Raw genomic sequence first — 26,391 nt, forward strand, 5'->3', positions numbered from 1 at the left:
ACACTTCCCACTTCAGTTCTATAAATCAACTTGGTTTTTCATCTGCTATTACACAGCCTTGAAAGACACCAAACAGCTTTTCCTGTTTGCCACATGGTACCACAAAGAGGAAGTCTAAACAGTTTGGTTTCCCTTTATAGTATCTTAATTCATGGGATTTGTAGTCCATCCAATTTGTAGTCCTTCCCCTTCTACCCCATTACAGATAGATAGACAATTTATTATAAAAGCATATATCTAGCTTACACATTTACCCAAATCATCATACGCCTTTTTAACCAAAGTTAATTTGGGTGGGTTTCTCCATCCCCAACGTCCCTGACGAGACCGTTGCTCTCCTCGGCTGTGAACCGCTGCTGGCGTGCGTCTGGCGAATCCGCCGTTACAATAGGAATCCGCTTTAGAAAAAGCGCGTCTGCTCTTAAAGGGAATGTGAGATGACGCTCTGATTGGTTTATTTCACGTTACGCCCAAACCACACCTATGAATAATGAAGCTACTTCAGACCAACCCATTTTAGATTTGCGCCTGGCGCAAGAGTCATTTGTCCCGCCGGGAAAATAGCAACAGCGCCGAGACCCGCCCACAAAGTTACTTGCGCTTTGCGCTTTGCGCTTTGACACTTGCGTTTCAGATCGTTAAAATAGGGCCCTTAATCTTTTTTTCTTTTTTTCCTTTTTCCTTCAGTGATTCTGCTTGTAAACAGCAGGTGTTCATCAGTGTCTGAATTAACTTAGAAAATTAACTGAATTAACTTTTAAATTGTTCACTCAGTCAAGTGGACTATATTAGTGAACTAATGTAGAGAATAGTGAATGAGGGTATAGGGTGTGATTTGGAACACAGCATCTGAGTTCATGCGTTCATGCGTTCATGACCTCAAGGCTAGATTATTGTAATGCTCTACTGGGTGGTTGCCCTGCACGCTTAATAAACAAACTACAGCTAGTTCAAAACGCAGCAGCTCGAATTCTTACCAGAACCAGGAAGTATGACCATATTAGCCCGGTTCTGTCAACACTGCATTGGCTGCCTATTAAACATCGCATGAATTTTAAAATATTGCTGATTACTTACAAAGCACTAAATGGTTTAGCTCCACAGTACTTGAGCGAGCTCTTAACGCATTATAGTCCTTCACGTCTATTGCGATCTCAAAATTCTGGCCAGTTGATAATACCTAGAATATCAAAATCGACTGCTGGCGGTAGATCCTTTTCCTATTAGCACCAAAACTTTGGAACAGTCTTCCTAACATTGTCCGGGAAGCAGACACACTCTGTCAGTTCAAAGCTAGATTAAAGACACATCTCTTTGACCTAGCATTCACATAATACATTATAGACTTCTATAATTCAATGTTAGGCTGCATAGATTAGGTCAGCCGGAACCAGGAACACTTCCCATAAATCCTGATGTACTCGTTACATCATAAGAAGAATGGTATCTACGCTAATTTTAGTGTCTTTGTTTATCCCGAGGTTTTCCCGCAGCCTGCCGGATCCAGGCCGTATCCAGATCTGGCGAAGGACCTTTGCCTGGACCCGATGACAACGCAGTGCTGAAGTGCCAAAATAAATTTTGCGTACCTACCCCGAAGTGACAAAATAAAATAAAATTCTGTATCAAAAATTATAAGGAAACACCAGTACTTTGTTTAGGCTTGGTTTGTAGGGAATTACAAACCTGCGCACATATATTAAAACGCACATAACTATAGAACCAATTCTTAATGCGCATGTGAACGCCATCAGCGTTTATCACAGGTTCGCGTTTAAAGTCTGTGTAGAGAGAATGGTGTCGTCTTAGCGGCCCCTAATTTAATAACAAATGATCGTTGCGACGGAAGCGAATCAATCAAAACTAACTTTAGCTGGAAAATAACTTTATTAAAGAACCGCTATAAAGCCAAAACAATCTCTGTTACCTTAAATTATACGTTTATCTCTGTAAAGCTGCTTTGAAACAATCTACATTGTTTAAAGCGCTATATAAATGAACTTGACTTGACTTGACTTGACTGAGAGTCGACTTTGAGCGCTGTTAATTCACAGTATATTCCTGTAGGCTACTTTCTCGAAAACGACAAATATCACCCAGAATGCTTTTTTTTTCTACGGTATATTGCTGTTTTAATGGAAAACAGCACATTACTGTAAAATTTGGCTGTTTTTTTTTACAGCAGTTTTTTACAGTAGTCTGGGACTAGACTTAAGCCTTGTTTAAAGCCAGGTGCACACTGCGATTTTGGCCACGATTTGGCCGTCTGAAACTAATTTTGCAAATCCTAAAAGATTCCTCTGATCCTAGGCTAAAATCTTAAGTCTTTGATCGTTAGTTTGACATGTTCACCAACAGCCGATTAATGACAGTTGCAATCAAATTTTACCTCCGACGAAATTCTGGCAGTGTCAGAAGATTTGACTCGCAGTCCTGCAGTGTGACTTCTACGACTTTTTCAAGACAAGCCATGACCAAAATTAACATTAGAGATTTCTTTGTAGCCACCATTTAAATCCCATGTGTAATGCAGCTCACATCACTGACTGTCATTGATTAATGATGTAAAACTCCGGGCAAGTTTTCTTGCGTGCGTCTGTTTTTAACGCGTCTTGACTGCCGTACAGTCTGACATCAATGACAACTGAGATCTTAGAGTGTGACATACAGCGATGATCATGTTTGTACAGTCTGACAAGCAACAATCGTAAAGGATTATTATAATTCGCACTCGGCTTAAACCGGGGGATAATGTATTAAAATGAAGTAACCACATTAAATAATGCAATATATCGGAAAAAAAAAGTTTTGTCATAATTAGAGCAAAAAAAAAAAAAATATCGGAATACTTGAATATTGTGTTGGACAACGGGGACCTTTGAGTCAAAAACAGAGAGAACTACTGGCCTAGTATATACAAAATGTATCAAGTTTCACGTTCACCTAACTAAATTTAGAATTTTTTATTTTATTTAAAAAAAACTATATATATATTATTGTAATGCTGATTAATGGTGGAGCATATGAGTGCATAATATCCAGGATATAATACACACAGCTCTGCTGAGTAACTGGAGGCTGCTGTTATAAGTCACTCATAGATACCCAGATTACCAGCAGTGTGCTGTCATCTTCCAGCAAAGCTCACCTTACACTTTTCCTTAAAGAGAAAGGATGATGTATGGTGTAAGCTCTGTGAGCTTTTGGAGACTATCACAGTTTAAATTCTAATATCCTTTATCACTACAAGAAGACTATGACAGGGGGGAGTAGATGCTGGCTCAGTCTTGTCATCCATGTCATAGACTTGTAATTTTATGTAATTCACTGGTTTTAGTGCAGAACAAAAACACGAATGTGAGTGCAAATGCATGCATATATGAGAGGGGGTACTGTACCGAAAGATTGGGTTCAAACTGACATGCCCAGGCTGGCTTCTGGCTCTTTCTGTCTTCACTCAAAAGAAGCGTGTTCTGCTACCTGCAGCAGAGAGTTTTCCCCCCACTCCGCCCTCTGAAGAATAGTTCCTTGTCATTTGTCTTACAAATGGTGGAAATCCCCTTGTGTAGATGAATTTATATAATTTATTTTCTCAACAAGATCTTTGACTTATGAATTCACAGAGAATGTCAAAAGTAACATGTTGAAAACCAGCAGGTTTTGCCATATGTGGAATGTCTTGTCACAAACATCCTCTTTAACTGTCAGCTGTTATTTTACCTCAGAAAGCATAAAAGAACTGTGAACAAAAGAAGAGAATTTGAAAGTAAATTCTGTCTTTAAAAAAAACATGAAATAAGTATGGCGTGAGATATTAATCTAAATAAATACATTCACAGACAAGCAAGTGATTAATTCTAATAAAATGAATACTACACACTAGAATACAGCATTCATTCAACCAGAGATTAAAAATTTTATATATAAATCATTTGTCGAATGAAAGTGGTTTAACTGCACTTTCATTCAAACATGATTTATATTTTTAAATTTTGAGCTTAACTGAGTCAAACAGAGAGTGCACAAATGTATATTTGTATTGGCAAATTAGGTATATAATTTTTCCAAAAAATGATATTACATTTATTCAGCATTTCCCTCCACAAGAGTAAAGTTTGATGAATCCATGTGTGACTGCACAAACAAGCTGGCATTATGTGAACATGGGGCTTAACATATGCAGCTTTCAACAAATTGTCCAAATGACAGACGACTTGCAGCACAGGTTTGTGGGTATTTCAGGAAGTCAGTAGCCCTTTTATGTGAAATGTGGAAGCAAGAACCATGCTGAACACCCAAAACAAACCCATGGCTTGGGCCGGCTGGCACCCACACAAGGGCAGAAATAAGGGATGGTATTTATATATGTCTGGCAGAAGCTTGAGAATGTAAGCAGGGAATTTCTGCACACACAATATGTCAAAATCAGGCCAACTTTTAGCTCCGTGTAACTGATAAATTAGTAATACTTATACAGTGTTCTCCTGTTTTTTAGTATTCTGTACAACTCTAAAGCATTTAATAAGGTGTGCACTTGCTCATGGTGGATTATTCTTGTAAATTAGCATTTAAGCCTTGGGTAGAGCCAATCATTCTAATATTTTTGAAAAATCTTCAATTAAACTTTTCATGAGTGTGAATCCTTTTGTTGCTGATGTGTATCTCGCTATTCCGAGAGATACTGGGATTTTCATTTAAATTATTGTCATTGTAGTTGCTTTCATGTTGCCATTTACCAACCCATTTAAGTTTAAACCCAAGTTCTGTCTACATGTGAACTCTAAACCAGGGTTGTTTATACAGTAGGTTGTCTATAGAAATGAAACTAAATGACTATTTTAGAATTTTCCACCTCTGAAAGCTACCAATTCTTTCTCTCACACACACAGAAAATGAGTAGAATCTGAGCTTGTTTAACTGTGACATCAATACTCTCTTTTTCTTTGAAATTCCAAAGTCACAGCTATGTTATTGTATACTGGTTACACTGAAAGATATCCAATGTGGCCTTCAGATGAAGACACAAGGTTCTCATAAGCTCATTAATCTTGAAAGGAACAACTGTCAAAACCATACACTGCCCCTATGCCTGACATAAAAAAGGCATATTTGTGGCCTTGATTTTGGTTTTGTGGGAAAAAAGATATCACACAGCCTCTCTGTACAGTAGGTATTGAGCTTTTAACATAGTTAGGTGGATTTTCTGTACTAATGGACCAAAAAAAAAAAAAAAAAAAAACTTCTATACAAAAATTTATTGAGCTGAAATTGATAGTCCTCTGACAGGAGTTGCTGAGTTCAGTCAGATAGTTACTAAATGAAGGCCTGTTCACACCAAGGACAATAACAAACTAAACAGAAAACTGGTGATAAATAAATTAAAAGTCCAAGAATGTGAAAACTAAGACAAACTAAACAATGTAATTGTGACAATAAACACACTGGTTTGTAGCGCAAATAGTCTTACTGTTTACTGTAGTTGTATTATTCTTCTAGTTATTTGCCTATAGTGGCTAATGAATCAGAAGTTTCACACATTCAAAGAAAATAGTTTACTTCCGCATTGCAAAATATTTGCAGTACAGTCCACTCATCGACTAGTCCACTCATTCAAAATAGAAGAATGCAAAAGAATCACTGATGGATGTGAAATCATTTTAAGCATTTGTGTTTACATATTAAACTGAATCAAAATTAGAAAAGATGCAGCCATTATACGTGTAATGGTTATGTTCTGTTAGTTTTGTTTTATTATTATGGTGTTTTGCGTTTCCTGTTTGACAGTTTAGCTCCTAAGTGTTCCTCTTGGATTTATTTATTAAAGACTGTGTTTGTTATTCTCTGATTGTTGTGCGCTCATTACAGCCACCAGAACGTGATAGAACACAGACCCACACAAAAGCACAGAGCAAACACCAGAGACCCAAGCCTGTTGAGATCCAAGAGCCAGAGATAAATTAAGTCCACCATTGCCCCGGAGCCCGAGCCCAGGGAAGAGTCTGACCAGGTGCATGGGTCGGCAACAAAGTGCGTTCCAGTGGGCTTGCCTGTGGAGTTTGAGGGCATGAAGTGGAGCTACGCCCACACTCCCTCTGGATATTTATAGGATATTTATGTCTCCTATTTATATATGTCTCCTGATGCCTCTGGTCCTGCCCAGCTCCAAGTCTCCTGTGTCTCCGCTGGTCCTGCCCAGCTCCAAGTCTCCTGTGTCTCCGCTGGTCCTGCCCAGCTCCAAGTCTTCTGTGTCTCCGCTGGTCCTGCCCAGCTCCAAGTCTTCTGTGTCTCCGCTGGTCCTGCTCAGCTACAAATCTCCTGTGTCTCCAGTGATTCCACCCAGCCTCCCTCTCCCACCTCCTCTATCAATGACAGCCAGTTCCTGTGCCCCACCTCCGCTGGCTCCCTTCAGTCTCTCGGCTCCTCCTCCTCTCCAACTTTGCCTTGGCAAGATAATCACCTGGCTCTGCCTCCAGCCACCAATCCCGCCACTCCACCTTGGCCCATCGACCAGTCGGCTCTTCTTTGGCTCCTCCCTCCCTCGGCTCCACCTGAGACCATTAACCTGATGGCTTCACCGGGCTTCTTTATCCCTTTGGCTCTGCCTTGGTCACACTACCCTCCACCCCTTCGGCTCTGCCGGACTTGCCTTCCCTCCAGCTCCACCATGGTCCTCAGTCCCATTGGCTTCGCTTCAGTCCTCTGGCACCGCCTCAGACGCTCATCGCTGCGGCTCCACTTCAGTCTCCTGATCCATCTTTGTTTGTTGCCTGGCACCATCAGCTTTTTGGTCATCAGCCATCTCCATCAGCTTTATCTCTGTCTCCTGGTTAAACCTGCTAAATCTCCATCATTGCTTCTCCCTCTTTCGACTCCACCGTGGGCCTTCGTCTTGGCTGTGTTCTGGGTCACTGCCTGGCTCCTCCTGCTCTCGTCTCCTCCCTGTCTCCTCCCACTGTCATCGCCACCATCTCCTCTTGTCTATTGCCCTTCGTCAGCCCCTCGTCCTCCTCCAGAGACCCTGCCCTCCCTCTCTCTCTCATCAGTTTGGACAATCATTGGCAGGAGGAAGCAATTTTCGGGAGGGGGGAGCTACTGTAACAGTTATGTTCTGATTAGTTCTGTTTTATTGTCATGGTGTTTTGGATTTCCTGTTTGCTTTTCTACCTGTCTGTGTTTCCTATTAGTTTTCGTAGTTTCTAATTAATTACACACCTGTTTCTGTTCAGTTCATTACCACTCCTTGTGTATTTAAGTCCTTAGTTTCCTTAGTTCTGTGTTCCATGTCATTTCAGTTTTCATGGTTGTGTTACTGTAAATTTCTGAAGATACTCCATGTGTTCCTTTTGGATTTATTAATTAAAGACTGTGTTATATTCTTTGATCATCATGCGCTCATTACAGCCAGAATTTGACAATACTTTACATATTATAGGGTTTGTAAAAATGTTCAGTAAAAAATGTTTGTAACTTGAGCAGTGAAGCTATCTAAATCATCGCTATGAGGTGGAACCAGTCGAAAGAACAGCTGTAACGACGCAATTAATGTTTACTTTGCAAACAATAATGTCACATACATGTCGCACCCTTGCATGCAAGAAAGAAACCTGGGGTGCATTTCCTGTACAACTATATAACTCGCTGCTTAAATATCCAGTAATTAGGTGTGTTCGACTTCATGCAGCATTGCACAGACCGATTGTATCTGAAGCATCCGAAGCAGTTCATGCCAGTTAGAAATTTTGTTGGGATGGCGCCAATTCTACGTCACTACATTTACATGCACCCAAACAATCTAGATAGCTATTCAATTGATAGCTCAATTGGTTTAAAAAGCCTAATAGCCTATATCTAAAATAATATGATAAATAGAAAAAAATTGAAATGAAAAATTGTAATATGACTCAATCAGATTAAAAATACCTTGCACAAATGCACAGTGCAGTGATGCGTATGTTTACCAGAGCCCTTTTAAATTAAGATCACTATACATTTTACTTCTTATGAATGTGCATTACTGTATGTTTATTTATGACTAACAAAATGGTCAGTAGAGGAGACATTGTGTGTGGTTGGAACTAATGCAAAGTTGTGTGGTTGGAACTACTACTCTCAACCTGTGGTTAGAAGCATAGTTTCTTGTCAAATTCCATTCTACGTGATGTAATATGACGTACAGTCATATTTTGAATGACTGATGTGCATCATGACTTCTGAGTTAATCTCTCTAATGATGCTTCATAGAGTGGTTAAGTAGTAATGTCGTTGTACGGGAAACGCACTCCTGAATTGCTTACAATTTTTAAACTTTTTCATGTCATGACCAAACAGTAAATCAGGTTCTTTTTCCCAAAAGCTTCGTTTGTCAATTTGTCACAAATTCCGACATTATAAATATAAATGGGGGGCAGAGAGTCGTGGAAATCCAGCAATAATTTGATCTCGAACCAATTAATAAGCAGAAGTTGTAGAAAAAAATCACCCCCTCACAGTTGTCATGAAAGTTTTTTTTAAAGCAGCTTCACAATAATAAACTGGCTGCATTTCTCAAAAGCATTGTAAGCTAAGTTAATCATAGAGACCATTGGTGGCAATGGTTCTATGATCTACTCATAAGCTTACGATGCTTTTGGGAAACACAGCCAGGAAAGTAAAAGAATTAATGATGCAAACTTCATCAATTATGATACAAGTTCAAATTCTGTTTCAAAGCAAGAATTTCTAGAAGATTTTGCAAGAGGATTTAGTTCAGTACTTCTAGTTCAGATTTAGTACTACAAACACAAATAAAAAGAACTACAAACATGGCCGATGTTCATTAGGCCAAAGGTTAAACAGTGATGCCCTGAAAGGGGTTTCAGTTCATAATCAATTATTAACCAATAGTTAATAAACCTGTTAAAAATAATAATAATAATAATAATAATACTAATAATTATGTTGCATGTGCTATATTTTATCTGCAACAACATTGTCAATGTTTGTAGGGGCAAAAAGGAAGTAACGTTTTAAAGCAAAAGAAAAAGCATAATTGTTTTAGTATGCATTTAATTAAATGTAATTTAATTAAATGTAAATGAGATGACAATATATATATATATATATATATATATATATATATATATATATATATATATATATATATATATATAAAGATGCCATCTGAGCAGGTAATTTCCATATATTTGCGGTTGTTTTGAGTCGTTGGAAACATTTATGTTTTTAAATTAATGACGTTACAAACGCTTTATTATTATTAATATTATTATTATTTTACTTTAAACGATTGCTAATCACATTAGGTCAAACAAATAACTGCGGGATATGGCGAAAGACCATGGTATTAATTAAGTTATACATTGTCATTTCTAATTCATACACTAATTCAATCCGAATTAATCCAATTAACTTTACCGCGTGAGTGCTCCAGACACCGCGTTCAGAACTAGAGAAAGCAATAGAAAAGTGACATGTGTGTTTCTCCTTCGTAAAGCATTTGTATCTACACTCCTGAAAAAACAAATATTTATATCTCAGCTGTGGAATATAAAAAACAAAAATTTGGGAAAATTCCACTTTTTCCCTTGTAGGTCACAATATTAACTTTTCCATGGCCTTTCACGAGCTCATGCCGTCAGTCCAGGTTTGGTCTTTTGCTTGGTCTTTTGCCATTTAGAGTTTCTAATTGCTTTAACGGGACATTGAAAAATGTCACTGATAAAGTTTCTGCATCTGTCATTTTTTGGAGCACACCTTTTACTCACCCCCACTCGTACAGACTTTCATGCACACCCACGTGCATTCACACTTTAAAGGCACTAGGTTCACATCAGCTTTTTTCTTTTCCTTTTTTTTATGGCCACAATTTATCCAAGTCATATCAAATCCAATTCACAATCCAATGCAAAATCAATAAAGTAAAGCATTAAGCACAATGACTATTCAGCACAAGTGGTGTTTTTTCGCCTAAAAAATGTTCAGCTAGTAGTTTTGGAGTTTGCTATATGCCTTACTCTTTGAAGCAATTAGTTATTTTTTCCACATGAGAAAAAAATTCTGTAAAGGTCACAAAACAATTAACCAGGCTTTACACTGGCACTCACTTTGCTGAACTTGGGGTGGAGTCTTCAAACCATAAAACCGGCTGCCTTACTCTCGCACTTCACAATTTCAATAAACTCTTAATGGAAACATTTAGTCTTTTATCGAAGAGGTCATGAATGGATGCTAGAACTGAGTAATGTCCAGTGTGTGGCCATAATTTAGACTTTTTATGGACATTTTCAGATCACTTATCTAGAAGATATGTTGTACCAACCCGAGCATTTTCTCTTTTACGCAAATAAAATGATACATCAACAGGTTTATATGGTTTCATTGTACAGAGAAGCATATCAACTAATTAAGATAATTTAAGGAACTGTACAATACATTTTATTTAAACGTTCCAAACGTTCATAAAGATGACAACGACTGTCTGTTTTGTTGAATGTAGTTGAATCAAGCTGTATGTAGAAGTGATTTTAAAAGCTCAGTGACCCTGCAGATCTTACGCTATGAATTATAGATTCATGTATTTCGTACTTAGGCTGCTTCGTGTTCTTCACCCCATGTTGATTCTCATCTGCTGAAAGCAAGCAGGCCAGGCCTAGACTAATAATTTCCATACATAGCAATGAGATCACAAAACTCACAAACACTAAATCAAGACCCGAGCCACAACGGGTCTGTAATAAACCGTAATATAGACCGTCCATCTGGATAAAAAGAAAACTGAGACCATAAAAAATAAGACAAAATATATTTCGTGCACATCCGCGACTTAAACGTTTTAATACGACAGTCATATTTATCATTGCAATGTTTATAGCTTTGTTAATCATAACTGGGAATTATATACTTTAGGTGTCTGAGGTTTGTTAAAAAGCATTCATCAAGTTGATACTTCTCTATAATTTTTTTATTGTGCATGTGATTGTGCACACTCTGAATAAATATTTGTAATTCATTGTAAAATGTGGTAACCTGCAAATGTTACTTTAAAGAGCCCATTCTACCTGATTTAACCAATAAAACATAGCTTTGCTTGAAAAAAAAATATGTATTTACATTGATTCAGTGTTATTAAATAATATTTTTGACTTAACAGTTCATTGAAATGTAGGCTACACGTTGTGTGGGTTCATTTTAATAATAATATACAATTAGAATACTATCATAAATTAAAGTTTGCGATATTTCGTCATCTGACAGATTTTCATGTCAAAAATAGTAGCCTACTCATTTGAGAAGCGCTAGACCCGAGTGTCAAACCAGACTTTAGTTCTATTTTCAATTTGACAGTGTCCATTTGGGAGAGAGAGCACCTCTCCTCTCCTATCTTAATCCTATCTTGCATCGGTCTTTATCTGTGAATAGGAAGAGTGAGAATGACCAATGATCGGCACTAAATTATAGCAGATATATAGTTTATTTGATATATTTGAAGATAATGGGTGTAGACCTACTGTGAAATTATAATCAACAGAACATATCAGCCGGTAAATATGAACACAACTAACGACATATTTAATCTGAAAGTCTCCATCTTAATGTGTTTATTTAATCTTGATCAGTTATATAATGCAGCAGAATGAATTTAATCCTAAATTATCACAGTTATCATCTATATTTAAACTACATGACTGTAAATAGAACCAACAAATCATATACGTGACATTAGCCTTGTCGGTCCATTATATTTCTAAATGAATGAGTAAAGCGTGTGGTCAAAATTATATCAGTGTTCAACAAAAGCGTTAGTCCTATACTGACATTAATTAATTTCTAAAATAGACTTTTATTTTCCAAATAATAGCCTACATATTGACAAAAATAATATTATTTTAGCTTTGACATACAGACTACCATCCAGGCATTAAGCGATATTATTACTACAAAGGCATAAAACATCAAAGAAGGATGTCAAAATATGTGGCTATTATACAGTTTTCAGCATGTAAATCTGTTCGGTTTTTGTTTTTGTGTTTTGATTTGCTTATTGTGCATGCCGCATTTAAACTGTCAAGATACAACTTTATATTATCTGCCCCTAAAATAGGCTAGCTACATCGCAAGTCATGATGAAAGAAAGAAAGAAAGAAAGAAAGAAAGAAAGAAAGAAAGAAAGAAAGAAAGAAAGAAAGAAAGAAAGAAAGAAAACTTTTTTCTTGTTTTTTTCTTTCTTTTTTTCTATCTCTCTTTCTTAACTCTCCTAAATCGAACCATTCTAAATATATAATGCCTTTGGAAGGAAGCACAATTTCCGTTCACATCATTAAACCTATTCAAGAATTTTCGAATTTTTTAAAAAAGTGTAATTACGGACATACATCACAGCAGCAGTCATATAGCAATGCGCTACAATCCTCTACACACGACATGTTTCCATTTAAATAAAGTCGGTGAAGCTCCGTGCGATGACTCGAGCCTGCATAGGCCTACCTGAGAATCCTGTGAAAGACACCCATGAAGTGAATTCGTCGTCTGCATGTTTCACAAATGTGCTCCTGGAGCAATTTTCTATAGCCGTGTCTCCCTGCTAACCTCATTGTGTATCCACAAAGTTTGACTACTTAGTGTAATTGCCTAAATTATCCAGAGGGGGGAGACTTTTGGCTCTCTGCTCTCAATATGTCCCCTAATGGGTTCTGACCACGACTTAAACCTGTCGGATTCTTTTGAATGGTTTCACTGTGACGCACAACACACATCTCGGTGATAACACCTCATTTTACACACGGTCACAATACGTCTGTGATGCTGATGTCTATTTTCTAATAGAACTTTGTTGTGACACTATGTTCCCCGTACATTCTTTCTTGTGTGTTCTCACAAAACGCAGTAGACAGGACGCTTTTCCTCTTTGATTTCGTTACATTCTACTGAACGTTTTGCCACAGATGTTGTGAGATGATCTGGAATGATGTTCTCCATGTGTTGAAGTTAGAGACTTGTGACCTACACATATGTACGGATAGTGACACCGCTTCTTGTTCTATTGGGTCGTCTGTAAACTTTTACAAGTGACATTTTGTGAGCTAATAAACTATACCATCTTTACTTCCACAGGAAACTCTGTGAGCATGCTGTGATAGTGTTGGCCTTTGGAATTCAGTCAATACCCTATAACTCTAGAATTCATTTGACAAAGATATCGATTGCATATTTGGAGCACGTGTGCAGAGAAATTAATTAGACTGGCTTTCCATGTACAACGTGTATGATAAGTATTTTTATCCAGAATTTTCCTCTCTCAATTCTGCATCACGCTAATGGAGCATTTCCATTATTGGTCCACCAAATTATTTTACATAGGCCTATTTGTTTAGCCTAAGCGTCAAAGTATATAATTATTTAGGCTGTCCATAAAAGTTTATTTGCTTAAATATAATGTAGAAGTGACAGCACAGCAAACTGAGTCCCATGTCTAATGGCTTGTTGGTTTAGACATTGAATATCCTAAGTATGAAATAACTGATATAGAGCGTGGTACATGGATTTTAAAGTTCGTTGTTTTAGCGACACATGGATAAGTCATCAAGCTTTCACTGATGCACGGGTTGGCACGGATTGGCAAAGGCGCATTCAATTTATTTTCTATCACATAGTAGCCGATTGAAAGTGTAGAATATGTGCACTACAGAATACATGTCTATTTCTCTTACGTCTCGGAACGCGGGCACGTAAACAGCTTTTCTGTTGTAGCTACACCTCTTAGACCACTCCTTTGCTTTTTCAACTGCATATGCTGCTCATTTTATTAATGTTGGAAATGTGTCAAGTTCAAACGAAGCGTTTCTCTTTCCTTCTAATCTGAAATAATATATTGAAATGGTTAAACTGCATACTGGATGGTACTTACGCGCACACACGCAGCCTATCCGCAGACTTCTGGACCAATGAAATCAACCCATCGTTCTCCGCGTAACCAGTTAGATTGACGTGGAGGACGCGTCAAATTAACTCCAGCAAACTTCACCCTGCGGGATCAGACAAATCCCTCTTTAACGGGAGAGGATCACTCGTTTCCCATTCTGCCCTAGACAAGTTTGGCATGTAGAAGTTTTGCAGCCGGAATAGACAAAAGTTTGTCGAAGTCTTCCGAACATCTCCACACAGCAACCGCATGCAGGAGCGTTCAGCCATTGAAGGAAAACTGCTTTAAGGACACGCATCGCAAGATCAAATGGGTGAGATCTCGTTCACATCTGCACGCTTCATGAGAGATGCTTTATTTAGACCAGAAATAACCGTGACTTTGAGCCTCAAACTGAATGGTTCAACGTTTGCTTTAGTTATGAGCATGTGAATTATTAAAACAAAGCCACTATGCGCTATCTACTGTCTCAATAGCCCAGTAATAACATTCATTATTTCTACTGACAATTTCAAGTGTTAAAAAAATGTTGGTATTTTAGAGAATGCAGAAAGAGAAAGAAGATCGCCATTTTCATGTAAAAATCTTTGATGTGCTCAGGTCACTGAATATGATGTGCCATGCTGTTTTACGACATTCATTTTACTTAACCGAAGTTTCAATGTCTTTTGTTTCTTACAGATCAAAACTACGGGGAGGTGAACCAGCTGGGGGGAGTTTTTGTCAATGGACGTCCTTTGCCCAATGCAATAAGATTACGAATAGTGGAGTTAGCCCAGCTTGGCATCCGACCCTGTGACATAAGCAGACAGCTTCGGGTCTCCCATGGGTGTGTGAGTAAAATACTTGCGAGATACAACGAAACTGGGTCCATTTTGCCCGGCGCAATCGGTGGCAGCAAACCACGAGTAACAACGCCTAATGTAGTAAAAAACATACGGGACTACAAACAGGGAGACCCGGGAATTTTTGCATGGGAGATCCGGGACCGTCTTCTCGCGGACGGAGTATGTGACAAGTACAACGTTCCTTCGGTCAGCTCTATCAGTCGGATATTAAGGAACAAGATTGGAAACCTCTCCCAACCTAACCAATATGAAAATGGCAAACAAGCACCTCCGCAGTCCGGCCTCTCCTATAACCATATATACCCGTATTCATACCCCAATGCAATGTCTCCTTCCGGGACCAAAATGAGCAATCCTCCCGGTGTCCCTGTCACGGGTGGGCATGTAAGCATTCCCCGTGGTTGGCCTTCAGCTCACACGGTCAGCAATATATTGGGTATTCGTGCTTTCATGGATCCTACAGGTGAGACTTATTGTACAGCTATTGGCTTAGACAACAAATCTTACATCACACGATTACAGGCCTCAGCCTCACTCACTATCTACACAAAGCAAACCGAGGAGGCCTATGTAATCATCTGCTTTAAAGAATCTGAATTTTAAAACTTTAGATAAAGTTTAGAAATGTGTTGACATACCTGACATTAAGAAAACAGAGTCACTACGGCATATTTTTACACAAATCCGTATACCATACGGAGTAGGCCTTCAGGTTCTCAGTACTGTAAAAGGTTGTGACCTACTGATAGGTGCTTATATATATATATATATATATATATATATATATATATATATATATATATATATATATATATATATATATATAAATGCTATGGGGGGTCGGGGGCTTAATGCGTGAAAAGCATTTATTCGTTAAATTCCTTTTTTGTCCAGTATAACGAATAAATGCTTATCACGCATTAAGCCCCCCATAGAATTTTGTTATAATACGCATTATTATAATAAAACATGCTGTTGAAAATACTGTATTAGAAAACATGTTATATATTATTATATATAATAATACGTTAAATATTGTCACTATAAGCAATTGATAATAATGTATTTATTCAAAATCCATTTAAGCAAATATGTATGCAGAATTTTCGCTTAACATTTTCATGTAAAAATATGCTGCACATTTGTGTCGAATGTATTTATAAGATCGTTTCAAATCATTACATTGCAAGGAAAAGAAAAACAGACTAACGCTGTCAGTTAATTCGGGAACACTTTATTTTAAGGTGTCATTGTTACAGTGTAATTATATATTTAAGTACTGTGCAATATTAAGCAACTACATGTGCTTACTATAGGGTTAGGGTAGGATTAGGATTTGGTTGAGGGTTAGTTGCATGTAATTATGCATAATTTACTGTTATTATGTAACATATGTAACAAGAACACTGTAAAATTAAGTGTTACCTTTAATTCCATTAGTAATTCTTTATTCAGCTTGGTGTAATTCTGATTTGGTTTGTTGCAAAGCAAAGTAAAAACAGAAAGTTACATTCATTTAAATATTTTTTTCCTAGCTATTGCTAGCGCTGAAGGATACGCACCAAAAATGGAGGACTGGAGTAGTGTCAACAGAGCGACATTTCCCTCTGCTCATGGAGTCAATGGAATAGACAAATCAGCAATTGATGCAGACATAAAATACCCTCAGGTACCGTAGCAATTATAAAATTGTATTTTATTGTTTGAGATGCAAGCTCTGTTCAAAAATAAATTGGATGACTTTGGAAGTTACCTTTCATGTTATTGTGCAATTACATAGGCTACTGTGTAATATCTACATTAAATCGTTCCTAAATTGTTGGCTAATTATTTATATACAGCTGCTTACACACTTTGTTAGTAATATTTATATCGCGCGTATTTATATGTAAACGCAGCCTAACAATAAACGTTACCTTATTATGTATTACTTTGCATAGTGTGTGTTTCTGCTTCTCTCCTCTCGTTGTCTGCTTGCTCTGTTAATGTGCTTGTTTTTCTTCTGTTACTTCAGCCTTCGTCGACTTTGTCTAGCTATGTCCCAGCGTGCGCCTACTCTCCCTCCAACCAGTACGGCGTGTACAGTGGTCCAGCAGGCAGTTATGTGAGCCCAGGGCATCACTGGCAGGCCCAGGGCACCAGTCTCTCACACCCTGGCGGTGGCGTAGCGATGCACCCGAGTGACATCCATTCTTCTATGGCGTTCAAACATGCGGTGCGAGATGGTATGCACGATCATACTTTGATATCAGTCATATTTTAACGGCACTTTAGGAATAATAGATCGAAGTTTTCATGGGCATGCCTTTAAACACAATATTTTGACAGTTATAGGTGTTGCCAACTTTAAGATATCGATACACCTATTTAACGTCAGTAGATATATCTACTGTTATCATTACTATGTTATTACATAGCAATTACAAGAAACAACACTTGGAGGAAAAGAAAAAGATAATTCTGATTCAGCTCTCATATAGAAGCCTACCAAGGCTACTGATGTTCTCAACCAAATCATTAGGCATGCACATAAAAATTTCGTATGAGAATAAGGTCATGCAGGGTAAACTGAGTGGTATACGCATTGCAGTATGATCTCAGTTGGGGCCTATGCTCACCAGCATTAATAAATTATTGGTCGCATCAATAGGCCCATATGAATACATTTCTACTATTGATTAATGCTGTTTACTCATTGTAGACATTGCGCATTAGCTTACTTTAACATAGGATTACAGGCACATTTTGATCGTATATGTCTTATGTCAGTTTTGGGGCAGCATTTGTAAAAAATAATAATAATAATAAGTAGGCTACATTTCAGAAACTTTTATTTCAGAATATATATATATATTTTTTTTTAAATAGATTTTTTTTTTTTTTCTTAGAAATTTGAACAGAGTGGCCTATTTTAGAGAATCGAATAAATTAGAACATGCATGCCCCGGTGGCTTGATCCCATACATTACACGTGACGTTAAACGTTTTAAAAACAAAAAGACAATGACTTGATTGGATGTGAGGAGAGTTACGACTTGTTTTCTCTCTAAATATGTACTCCTGTTTGTCCTCCACAGGAGACAGAAAACCACCGAGTCCCCTAAGTAAGCAGCAGCACTTGAGCAGTATACACGGACTCAGTCTTTCTACCTCATCCTCGTAACAGCGCTGATACAGCAGCTTAGAAATCATTCCCATTTCAAGAAAGCAAACTGTAAGTTCAACCACTGCACATCTCTCGACGGTGATGTCCATGTTCAGCGCGCTCTGGGAATACAATCTTTGTAAAGCCGAATGAATGTATATGACTTTGTTCTTTACTGTAATTATAACTGTCTCCAGGTTGCTGTTTTTGGTGGTTGTTCGTGTAACCAATAGTCATACTGGTTTTGTCTATGCCATTTATGACAACGACTGCATAGCGGATGCAAAATACGATTGTCAGCTAGTGCATCAGTGCATTTTAAAATAGTGAAAATACATTACTTAAACGTGTGCATTAAATAACCCCTATGTGAACAAAGTAATAAATTGTTAATGTAAATATGAAGAAAGCTTTAGTTATATATTTTTTATAAATTCACGTGTAAATATGCTAAATAAAGGTATTGCATAAAACGAAGTCACAATCGTTGTCTTTCATGAGAACCTAATCTCACTTCCAATTCTCGCCAAGGTATATGGCACTTTTACAAATGTTTTTTTCTCTGCTCATTCTGCCTTGGCTTTCAGTACATTTACGTTCACTGTAAAGCTAGCAGCAAGGTTTTTTTTTCTTTCTTTATTTTATTTTTTTATCAAGAGAATGTTTCACGCAATAGGCTCTGCACGCAGGGAGTGATAAGGCATTCTGCTGTTTTCTGTGCACTACTGGGCGTAATGGTGCTTGTCCGCATTTGGCGCCTCCAGTGATGCTATCTGTGTTGATGCTGGATCACTGCCACACAGTGCAAATATATAGCTTACATATATATTATATATATATTTAAGTAATAAGCATATAAATAATTCGGCTTAGCATATGACCCTCGATTGGAGAGGTTCCCTAAAACGGGTTTACCTCCATTTTGTTTTAAGCGTTTCTGGTGACATTGTTGAGGGGTTCTTTGTTTGCAATTCTGTGGAAGATATGCCAGCTCAGCATATAATACAGATACGGATCTTCGAGTAACGTGTACAAGTTTGAACCGTTTGAATAATGTTCGACACTATGAGAATGATGATGATGATTGTTATTATAGCTACTACATTAGGCTATACATTAAATCTTTTCTTGCAGTCACCTGTAGGACAATTGTAAAATTACACATAATTGAATTACACTTCAAGTAGACATGATGCTTTATTTTATACCTTTTGGCTACTTAATTGATTTGGAATAAATGCACAAAAACATGAAAATAAATTAATATTAAGAACTAAATAAAGTATCCTGATTTGTAACGAACAAATATTGTTTCGGACAACTGTAGCCTATAAATGAAATTCAGTGGGACTGTGGGAGCAGACATTTCACATGTTCAGTGACTTAAACAACGGCCATATATTGCACGTGGTCATTTTTTCTTTTTCTCTGACACCCAAAGGCGCTCGCGCCCACATTGCACATGTGTTGCGCATTTCTGCCTCCATCACCGTGGGGGAGTAAATCGGTGAATGTCCCTAAAGTGCAGCTTACACCTTACTACTTAAAATAGCTGACCCTGGAAACGTGCACATTGAACCACAAATTCATTTGTGAAAATAAAACACGAAAAACGGACACTGTATGATAAAAGTAGCCTACATAATCTCAACATTTTAGTAAATAAATTAGGAATTAAATATTGAGAATATAACTTCCCCGGACTGATAAATTATTAATATTTCAACAAGCAAACCGTTATAGATCATAACGTTACACAATGACAAACAACTGACGCTTATTTTTTTCCCCCCTGCATGGATAATTCACAGAAAAGGAACGAACCCTACAGCCTGGCAAGTACAGAACCCTCATAAGAACTAAGATACATACAAGTGTAAATATATATTATCTCACTGCGCTGGCCGGTGAGATATTCGTTCGTTTGAAGCTTATTCATTTATACAGCAATACGATTTCTAAATATGATGTTAAAATTACTGGAGACATAATTACTTTGTCTTTTATTTTTTATAAATTAACACCCGCGTGTCAAAGACATGTGAAAAAAGCAATATTTTGCACTTGTCAGAGCCAAAACATCATAGTATGAATTTATTATTATTATTATTATTATTATTATTTATTGTTTGAAATTTGATTGATTAAATAATAGACGTCTTGTTAAGCGATATAGCAAAAACTGACAGGTCAGCTCGATGTGATATTTGATAACAAATAGCCAACATCTATCAATATTAGAACTTGTAGCCTATTGCTAATGTTGTTTCAAACATTTTCAGGACAACGACCATATAATCTTTCCTAAAACATCGAATATTCTACTGTAGAAAAGTCAATCACAACGAAATGAAAGTCAACAACAATTCACGACTTCATTACATTCACTGGTAATAACGTTAACATAATAATAATAATAATAATAATAATAATAATAATAAAACAACTAGACTGACCTATACATTATTATTAAAAAAATGACAAATTATCCAAATGTTTAATTTAAAATGGAGGAGCAAGTACGTGCAATGCAAATATTGATATATGTTAATGTTTGATGGTTTAGGACTGTTGGTCAATGTGGAACATTCTCATGCAAGCTTGTGAAATGTGGATTTTCTAGTTCTGCTCTGTAGTTAGTATAAAACGAATTTAAAGTGGAACAAATGTTAACTGAATGAAGGTAGAAGTTAAGGATCGGTATCATTGATGGATGCTAAATCGTAAAAGGTGAAAATTATAAAGAGATATTTTTCATCTTCAAAATAACAGTTGAAATTTTAGTTCTAATTCAAGTTCTGTTGGGTTCATTTCTCGGCTTTCTGTAGCTTACATCTGAAGTTAATTAACGTAATTTGTCAGGTAATAATGTAGAGACTCCGACTGATTTCACAACGGAAAGATCTCTGTGACATGTCCCTTAGAGAGAGCCTATCAATGCATGTACTGTATACTTTCCTGCCATTTTGGCACTTACAGTTGTCAATGACATCATAGTCATAGACTTTTACTTATAGCAACCTCTAAGCAAAACTCTTTGCTTCTGGTAACAAGCAAACATGCGAGCTTTTTTAAGCAAACATGCGGCCATTAAGGTGTATTTATTATATTATTGCTTTTCGATAAATGCAGTTATATGGAAAGGTAAAAACTAACCCTTTATGCATAAATAAATTGTAATGTTTTTATGATGCAATGTGAGCTATGCACATAGTGCATTTTACAATAATGTACACTCAGCAAATTCATGACCTTAATAGAAATCCTAATTATTATTTAATAGACCGAAGGAGCAGAATCATTTTTACAAATCAAAATTAAAGAGCTCAATTTAAACACTAAGTAGCTTAGCACATATATTGTAGCCAGAAATATAATGTTGCAATAAACAGCAATTGTCCTGTGCCCTGTTTACACAAACTCTTTTAGCACCTTTTAGCGCATTGGTCGAGGTTTGAAAACGTTTCATGGACTTCCTTACATTAAATTATTTACTTCCTTTTATGAAGACAATTTTAGCCTGCTACTGCTAATATCTCCTTTTGATGCACTTGTCCTCAAATGAAACGGTCACACAACACTCGCAGACATTTGGGGGTTTACAGTTGGTATAGTGGATAGTGATGCTGCTGTAAACTTTGAGAGTGCTGTCATCACGTTAGTATTGCTGTTGTAACAACAGCAACAGCAAGGTCATGTCATGGGTTCAAGGAATACATGAACTGGTAAAAATGTATTCCTTGAATGCAATGTAATGGCGCTACCAAATGCCTGAATGGTAAGACATTGGTGCTGTTGCAGCGTGATCTCATGACATGCGTATTCGTTTGTGTTTTAAAATGTTCTACCACACATTTACTTACGTTTCCATTGACACTGAAACCTACAATACTGACAGCACTAAAACTTAAATTATTTACGTTTGAACAACTTTACAGACGTACAAAGGTGTACGAATCCTCCTTTATGAATAATAAAATCGTGGCATTCATATCTTGATTCTGTGGTATTCAGTTGTCATTTATGACGTTATGCTTTCAGTCGCATTTATTAAACGCAGTTTACTCACACCTTGTGATACATTTCGCTTTGAGACTTTTGCTGCAAATTTGTTTTAAAGTTTTGGTTCTACACTTTAAAACCTTAAAATGAATAGTAGTATTTCTGTAATCGTTTAACCATTATGTATCATGTAATATTTATTTTGTTTGCCAAGGGTGTATCTTGTTTTCTCTGCTGTGACTGACATGATTGCTGAGAATTTGGTTCGTTGTTCTTCACAAACGTATGGATTCTAAATATTTGGATAACAGCGCACGAATAGGCCTACTGTACATTATTATTATTTTTATTATTATTATTTTATTATTGTGTGTGTGTGTGTGTGTGTGTGTGTGAATTTTGCGAATTTATGTGTATTTTATGGTTCTTTCGTGCGCTGTAATCCAAATCTTTAGAATCCATAGCTTGTGAAGAACGGACCCAAATTTGAGCCTTTATTCAGCGATCCTCAAGACCGTAAACATCAAATCCCGCACTCGTTGTTTGACTTGTTGCCTCGCTGATTCGCTTAGTCGACTTTGCTGGCAGCGTTTGCACATGAAGGCAGTGGTGGAAAGAGTACTGAAAAAACATACTCAAGTAAAAGTACCATTACAAAAATGTAGTGTGAGTAGAGTACAAAGTACTTGTCCAAAAAACTACTTGAGTAAGAGTAAAAAAGTAGCTAAATTAAAAGTACTCATGAGTAGTGAGTAGTGAGTAGTGAGCTGCGGATTCTACCCTATTATAATAAACACTGTGCACTACAATAAAAAAAAAAAAAAACATTGCATATACTGTAATTCACACTATCTTTTTTTTTGTCATTAAGATTGAAGAATAGCTATCATTTTTTTTAAATGTATCAACTCAGTACAATCACCATTTAAATCACATTGTTTGAAAAAAAAAATATATATGTAAATAGTATTAAAATTAGGTGTAAGGCCACTGAGCCAGAGCATTGTTACATACAATATCAATGTTCACAACTGTGCAAAGAATTCAAAAACCTTTAGAAACTCATAGGATAGTTAATCATCACACACCATGAGATGGGTTAAATAGAGATATTAAAAAGAAATACCTAATTTCTCTTCAAAACGGTACCAGTTTTAGTGTTTTAATAACTAAATGAGAATCACTAATGTTATCAGATTACCTCATGCACTGAAAAAGGCTAAGATAGTGAGCTGACACTATACACTGTAATTCCATGCCATTAAATATGCTACAATTTAAACGTAAATGCACATTGTTCTAGAAGGGGGGCAACATCCCTTACATTTTACACGGCTACATTTAGGCTACTCGTAATGCTGATAATAACTTGTAAGGAAAATTGTGCATTAAATAGAGAAGTTATATCCGGGGAAATTTACAATTGAAACAAACACATAGCCTACATGCACACAAACAAATGAAAAAATGTTTTTGAGCAAGTGCACTTGCTAAATGAAGGCAGATTATATGAAATTGATTAATAAAAAAAAAACGTTGTTTATTAACGAGCTGTAACGCACTGTCAGAAATGCAGTTCAAGTTACCGCCATATGACGAGCGCGAGGGAGAGACGCAGCAGTGCACATATCGCTACGTGCATCTCTATATGTAAAGTAAATGCATGGAGCGGGAATTTACCGCATTATGAACTCGGCACATGAGGGAGTTAACACAGTAGGCCTACGCAATACCCCAACCTCACACAAAATGTTAGGCCCTGTAGATAGGCTAGCCTATATGGGGCGCCGTTTGTAAAGCGGCTCACGCTGAAAATAACAGCAACATTTTGTCACATTTAGCTTCAAACAATGTTTAAAAAACTGGTATGAATTTTTGACGGTCACTTTTTAGCACATTTACAACAATATTTGTCAACTTAGAGATATTTTAAATAGTTAAATCTATTAAATGTTACACCTAAATGTTAAATCTAAATGTTAAATCTAAATCTAAATGTTAAATCTAAATCTAAATCTAAACGTTAAATCTAAATCTAAATCTAAATGTTGAATCTAAATCTAAATGTTGAATCTAAATGTTTTGGGTGAAACTAAATATTTAACTAATATGCAAATTCAAAATGCCGGTAACCGGAAGTGCCAAAATAAAAGCTCGAGGAGGTCAGTGTGTGTTTATAGCATGGTTTATAGTGTCAAATAACGAATAAAAACCATCTCATCCGAGATAATGGACTCTTGGACATGGATTATCATGATAATAACTACCTAAAATAGTAAACACGTTTGGAGAAACTGTAGAGTTTCGTGATGAGAGTGATGACAGAGTGATGACATGACATTCAGTCAAAGTGAGCTCCCTTTTGTGGTGGGCTATTATGGCTACAGGTCACAAGTCCCGCACTAAATTTACAATACTCTTCAAATACAGTTTCTCCAAACGTGTTTATTATTTAGGTAGTTATTATCACGATAATCCATGTCCAAGAGTCCATTATCTCGGATGGGATGGTTTTTATTCGTTATTTGACACTATAAACCATGCTATAAAAACACACTGACCTCCTCGAGCTTTTATTTTGGCACTTCCGGTTACCGGCATTTAGAATTTGCATATTAGATAAATATTTAGTTTCACCCGAAACATTTAGATTCAACATTTAGATTTAGATTTAGATTTAACATTTAGATTCAACATTTAGATTTAGATTTAGATTTAACATTTAGATTTAGATTTAGATTTAATATTTAGATTTAACATTTAGATTTAGATTTAGATTTAACATTTAGATTTAGATTTAATATTTAGATTTAACATTTAGATTTAGATTTAACATTTAGATTTAACATTTAGATTTATATTTAGATTTAACATTTAGATTTAGCATTTAGATTTAACTAAAATATCTCTAAGTTGACAAATATTGTTGTAAATGTGCTAAAAAGTGACCGTCAAAAATTCATACCAGTTTTTTAAACATTGTTTGTAGCTAAATGTGACAAAATGTTGCTGTTATTTTCAGCGTGAGCCGCTTTACAAACGGCGCCCCATAAAGCCTATACATATATAGTATGCAGAAATGTACCTTAGTATATTAGAGGAAGACGCAGATATCTCGATTGAATTGATGCTTGAAGAATGCACTTCCACAGCAGCCACGAGTAACAGCAGATAGCCTATAGGGTTAAAGTTTTCTATGCAGAATTTGATTTGATGACAGTCACAAGACCGATTACTTGATCCAATCACGTTGATGGATAAAAATAAAATTAAAACAAGCATGTAAGGAGTGACAACAACAAACGGCAGGAAAATAGCGGAGTATACATCACTTAAAATGTAGCCTACTCAAGTAAAAGTAAAATTACACAATTTTAAACTAGGCCTACTCAAAAAAGTACAATTTATGAAAAAACAAACAAAAAAACAACTTAATTACAGTAATGTAACAAGAATTTGTAATTCATTATTTCACACCCCTGCATGAATGTAGCCTACCTCACTAAACTTTTCAGACAGACCTCTGAGGCAGCATATGGTTTAACGATCTACAGCAAAATAGAGCGAGCTTTGGTAAAAACTAAGCGAATATTTTATTACTAGGCTACAATAGTAATTTCTCGCTATAATTTAAGCCTACATCAAAAGTGTAGGTCAAAAACGTACATACACAAACTGACCACCAACCGCATCTTTCAGACGCCATCTTTCTTTTTTAGCTACTGTCACGGAATGGAACGCACAGGATTGTGGGATGTCAAAGGCAGCGAAAGATCTAGGCTGCCTTCAAGAATCTAGATGAAGGTGTCTCAGGACACAGGAAGTGAAGCTAACATATTTCGGGAATCGGACATATGCCTTGATGCCTTCCTACCTTGCACTGCATCCTCCAAGGCACCATTTTTAAGATTTTGGACGCAGCCATTATAATCCAAAAATTGCTGCTTCAAGCTTTATGCCTAAGACATGTTTTACGGCAGTGAAATTAAACGCTCATTGGCTCTTGCCTGCTTCATACAGATTACTACATGATGTGCCTTTGAATGAGAACTTGTGAAGTGCGCGCCTTTAGCTTACAGAGTGGATAGTGTCCATCGGGATAAGATTTTCAGCAATTAATAACTTAAATTCTGGTCTGTACCTCATACAAAACTATTATATTCCACCAGAGAGGACTGCGACTTCAACTCATCGTCGTTTTGACTACTCTTGGTAGGCCTACTGCTTTTGACATTTTTGCAATAAATAGTTATTGTGATTACACTTGTCTGTCTGTTGTTTTATCTCTATAGCTGTACAGATTTCTTTTAAAGAAATAGTTAGGTTTAGAGTGGAATTAGCAGCTCACAGTATCTGTTTAAAGCTATATTGTTACTAAAATTGTTATTTTCCTACACATTTATTCTGTCCATAGTTTAACATAGGCAGTTCTTTTTATATCCTCTAAATTGTTGTTTGGGTTTGGGGATGGTTAAGGGATC

General features: G+C 36.6%; 2 protein-coding genes across 4 annotated transcripts in view; one reads left to right on the forward strand and one right to left on the reverse strand.

Annotated features, from left to right (window-relative positions):
• nkx2.2a (NK2 homeobox 2a) overlaps nucleotides 1–12,692 on the reverse strand; it is a 71,180-nt gene extending 58,488 nt beyond the window's left edge. Inside the window, exon 1 of the mRNA XM_079852409.1 lies at nucleotides 12,481–12,692. The gene's annotated coding sequence lies outside the window, so the exon portion shown is untranslated. The remainder of the gene's footprint in view (nucleotides 1–12,480) is intronic.
• Nucleotides 12,693–13,803: 1,111 nt separating this feature from the next.
• pax1a (paired box 1a) lies at nucleotides 13,804–26,167 on the forward strand. 3 transcript variants are annotated; one of them, XR_013819467.1, is made up of 6 exons: nucleotides 14,025–14,228; nucleotides 14,597–15,226; nucleotides 16,299–16,432; nucleotides 16,778–16,988; nucleotides 17,841–17,977; nucleotides 25,630–26,167. XR_013819467.1 is itself a non-coding variant. In XM_079854284.1 (5 exons), the coding sequence occupies exons 1-5, from the start codon at nucleotides 14,225–14,227 to the stop codon at nucleotides 17,924–17,926; spliced, it is 1,065 nt and encodes a 354-aa protein (XP_079710410.1). In that variant the 5' UTR covers nucleotides 13,804–14,224; the 3' UTR covers nucleotides 17,927–18,377. The 3 variants fall into 3 exon arrangements, 2 of the variants coding, with proteins under 2 accessions (XP_079710410.1, XP_079710411.1); XM_079854284.1 differs by lacking the exon at nucleotides 25,630–26,167 and having other exon boundaries at nucleotides 13,804–14,228; nucleotides 17,841–18,377; XM_079854285.1 differs by lacking the exon at nucleotides 25,630–26,167 and having other exon boundaries at nucleotides 16,778–16,978; nucleotides 17,841–18,377.
• Nucleotides 26,168–26,391: the final 224 nt, after the last annotated feature.

Source organism: Squalius cephalus (assembly GCF_949319135.1).
Source record: "Squalius cephalus genome assembly, chromosome: 20".
Taxonomy (NCBI): Eukaryota; Metazoa; Chordata; class Actinopteri; order Cypriniformes; family Leuciscidae; genus Squalius; species Squalius cephalus.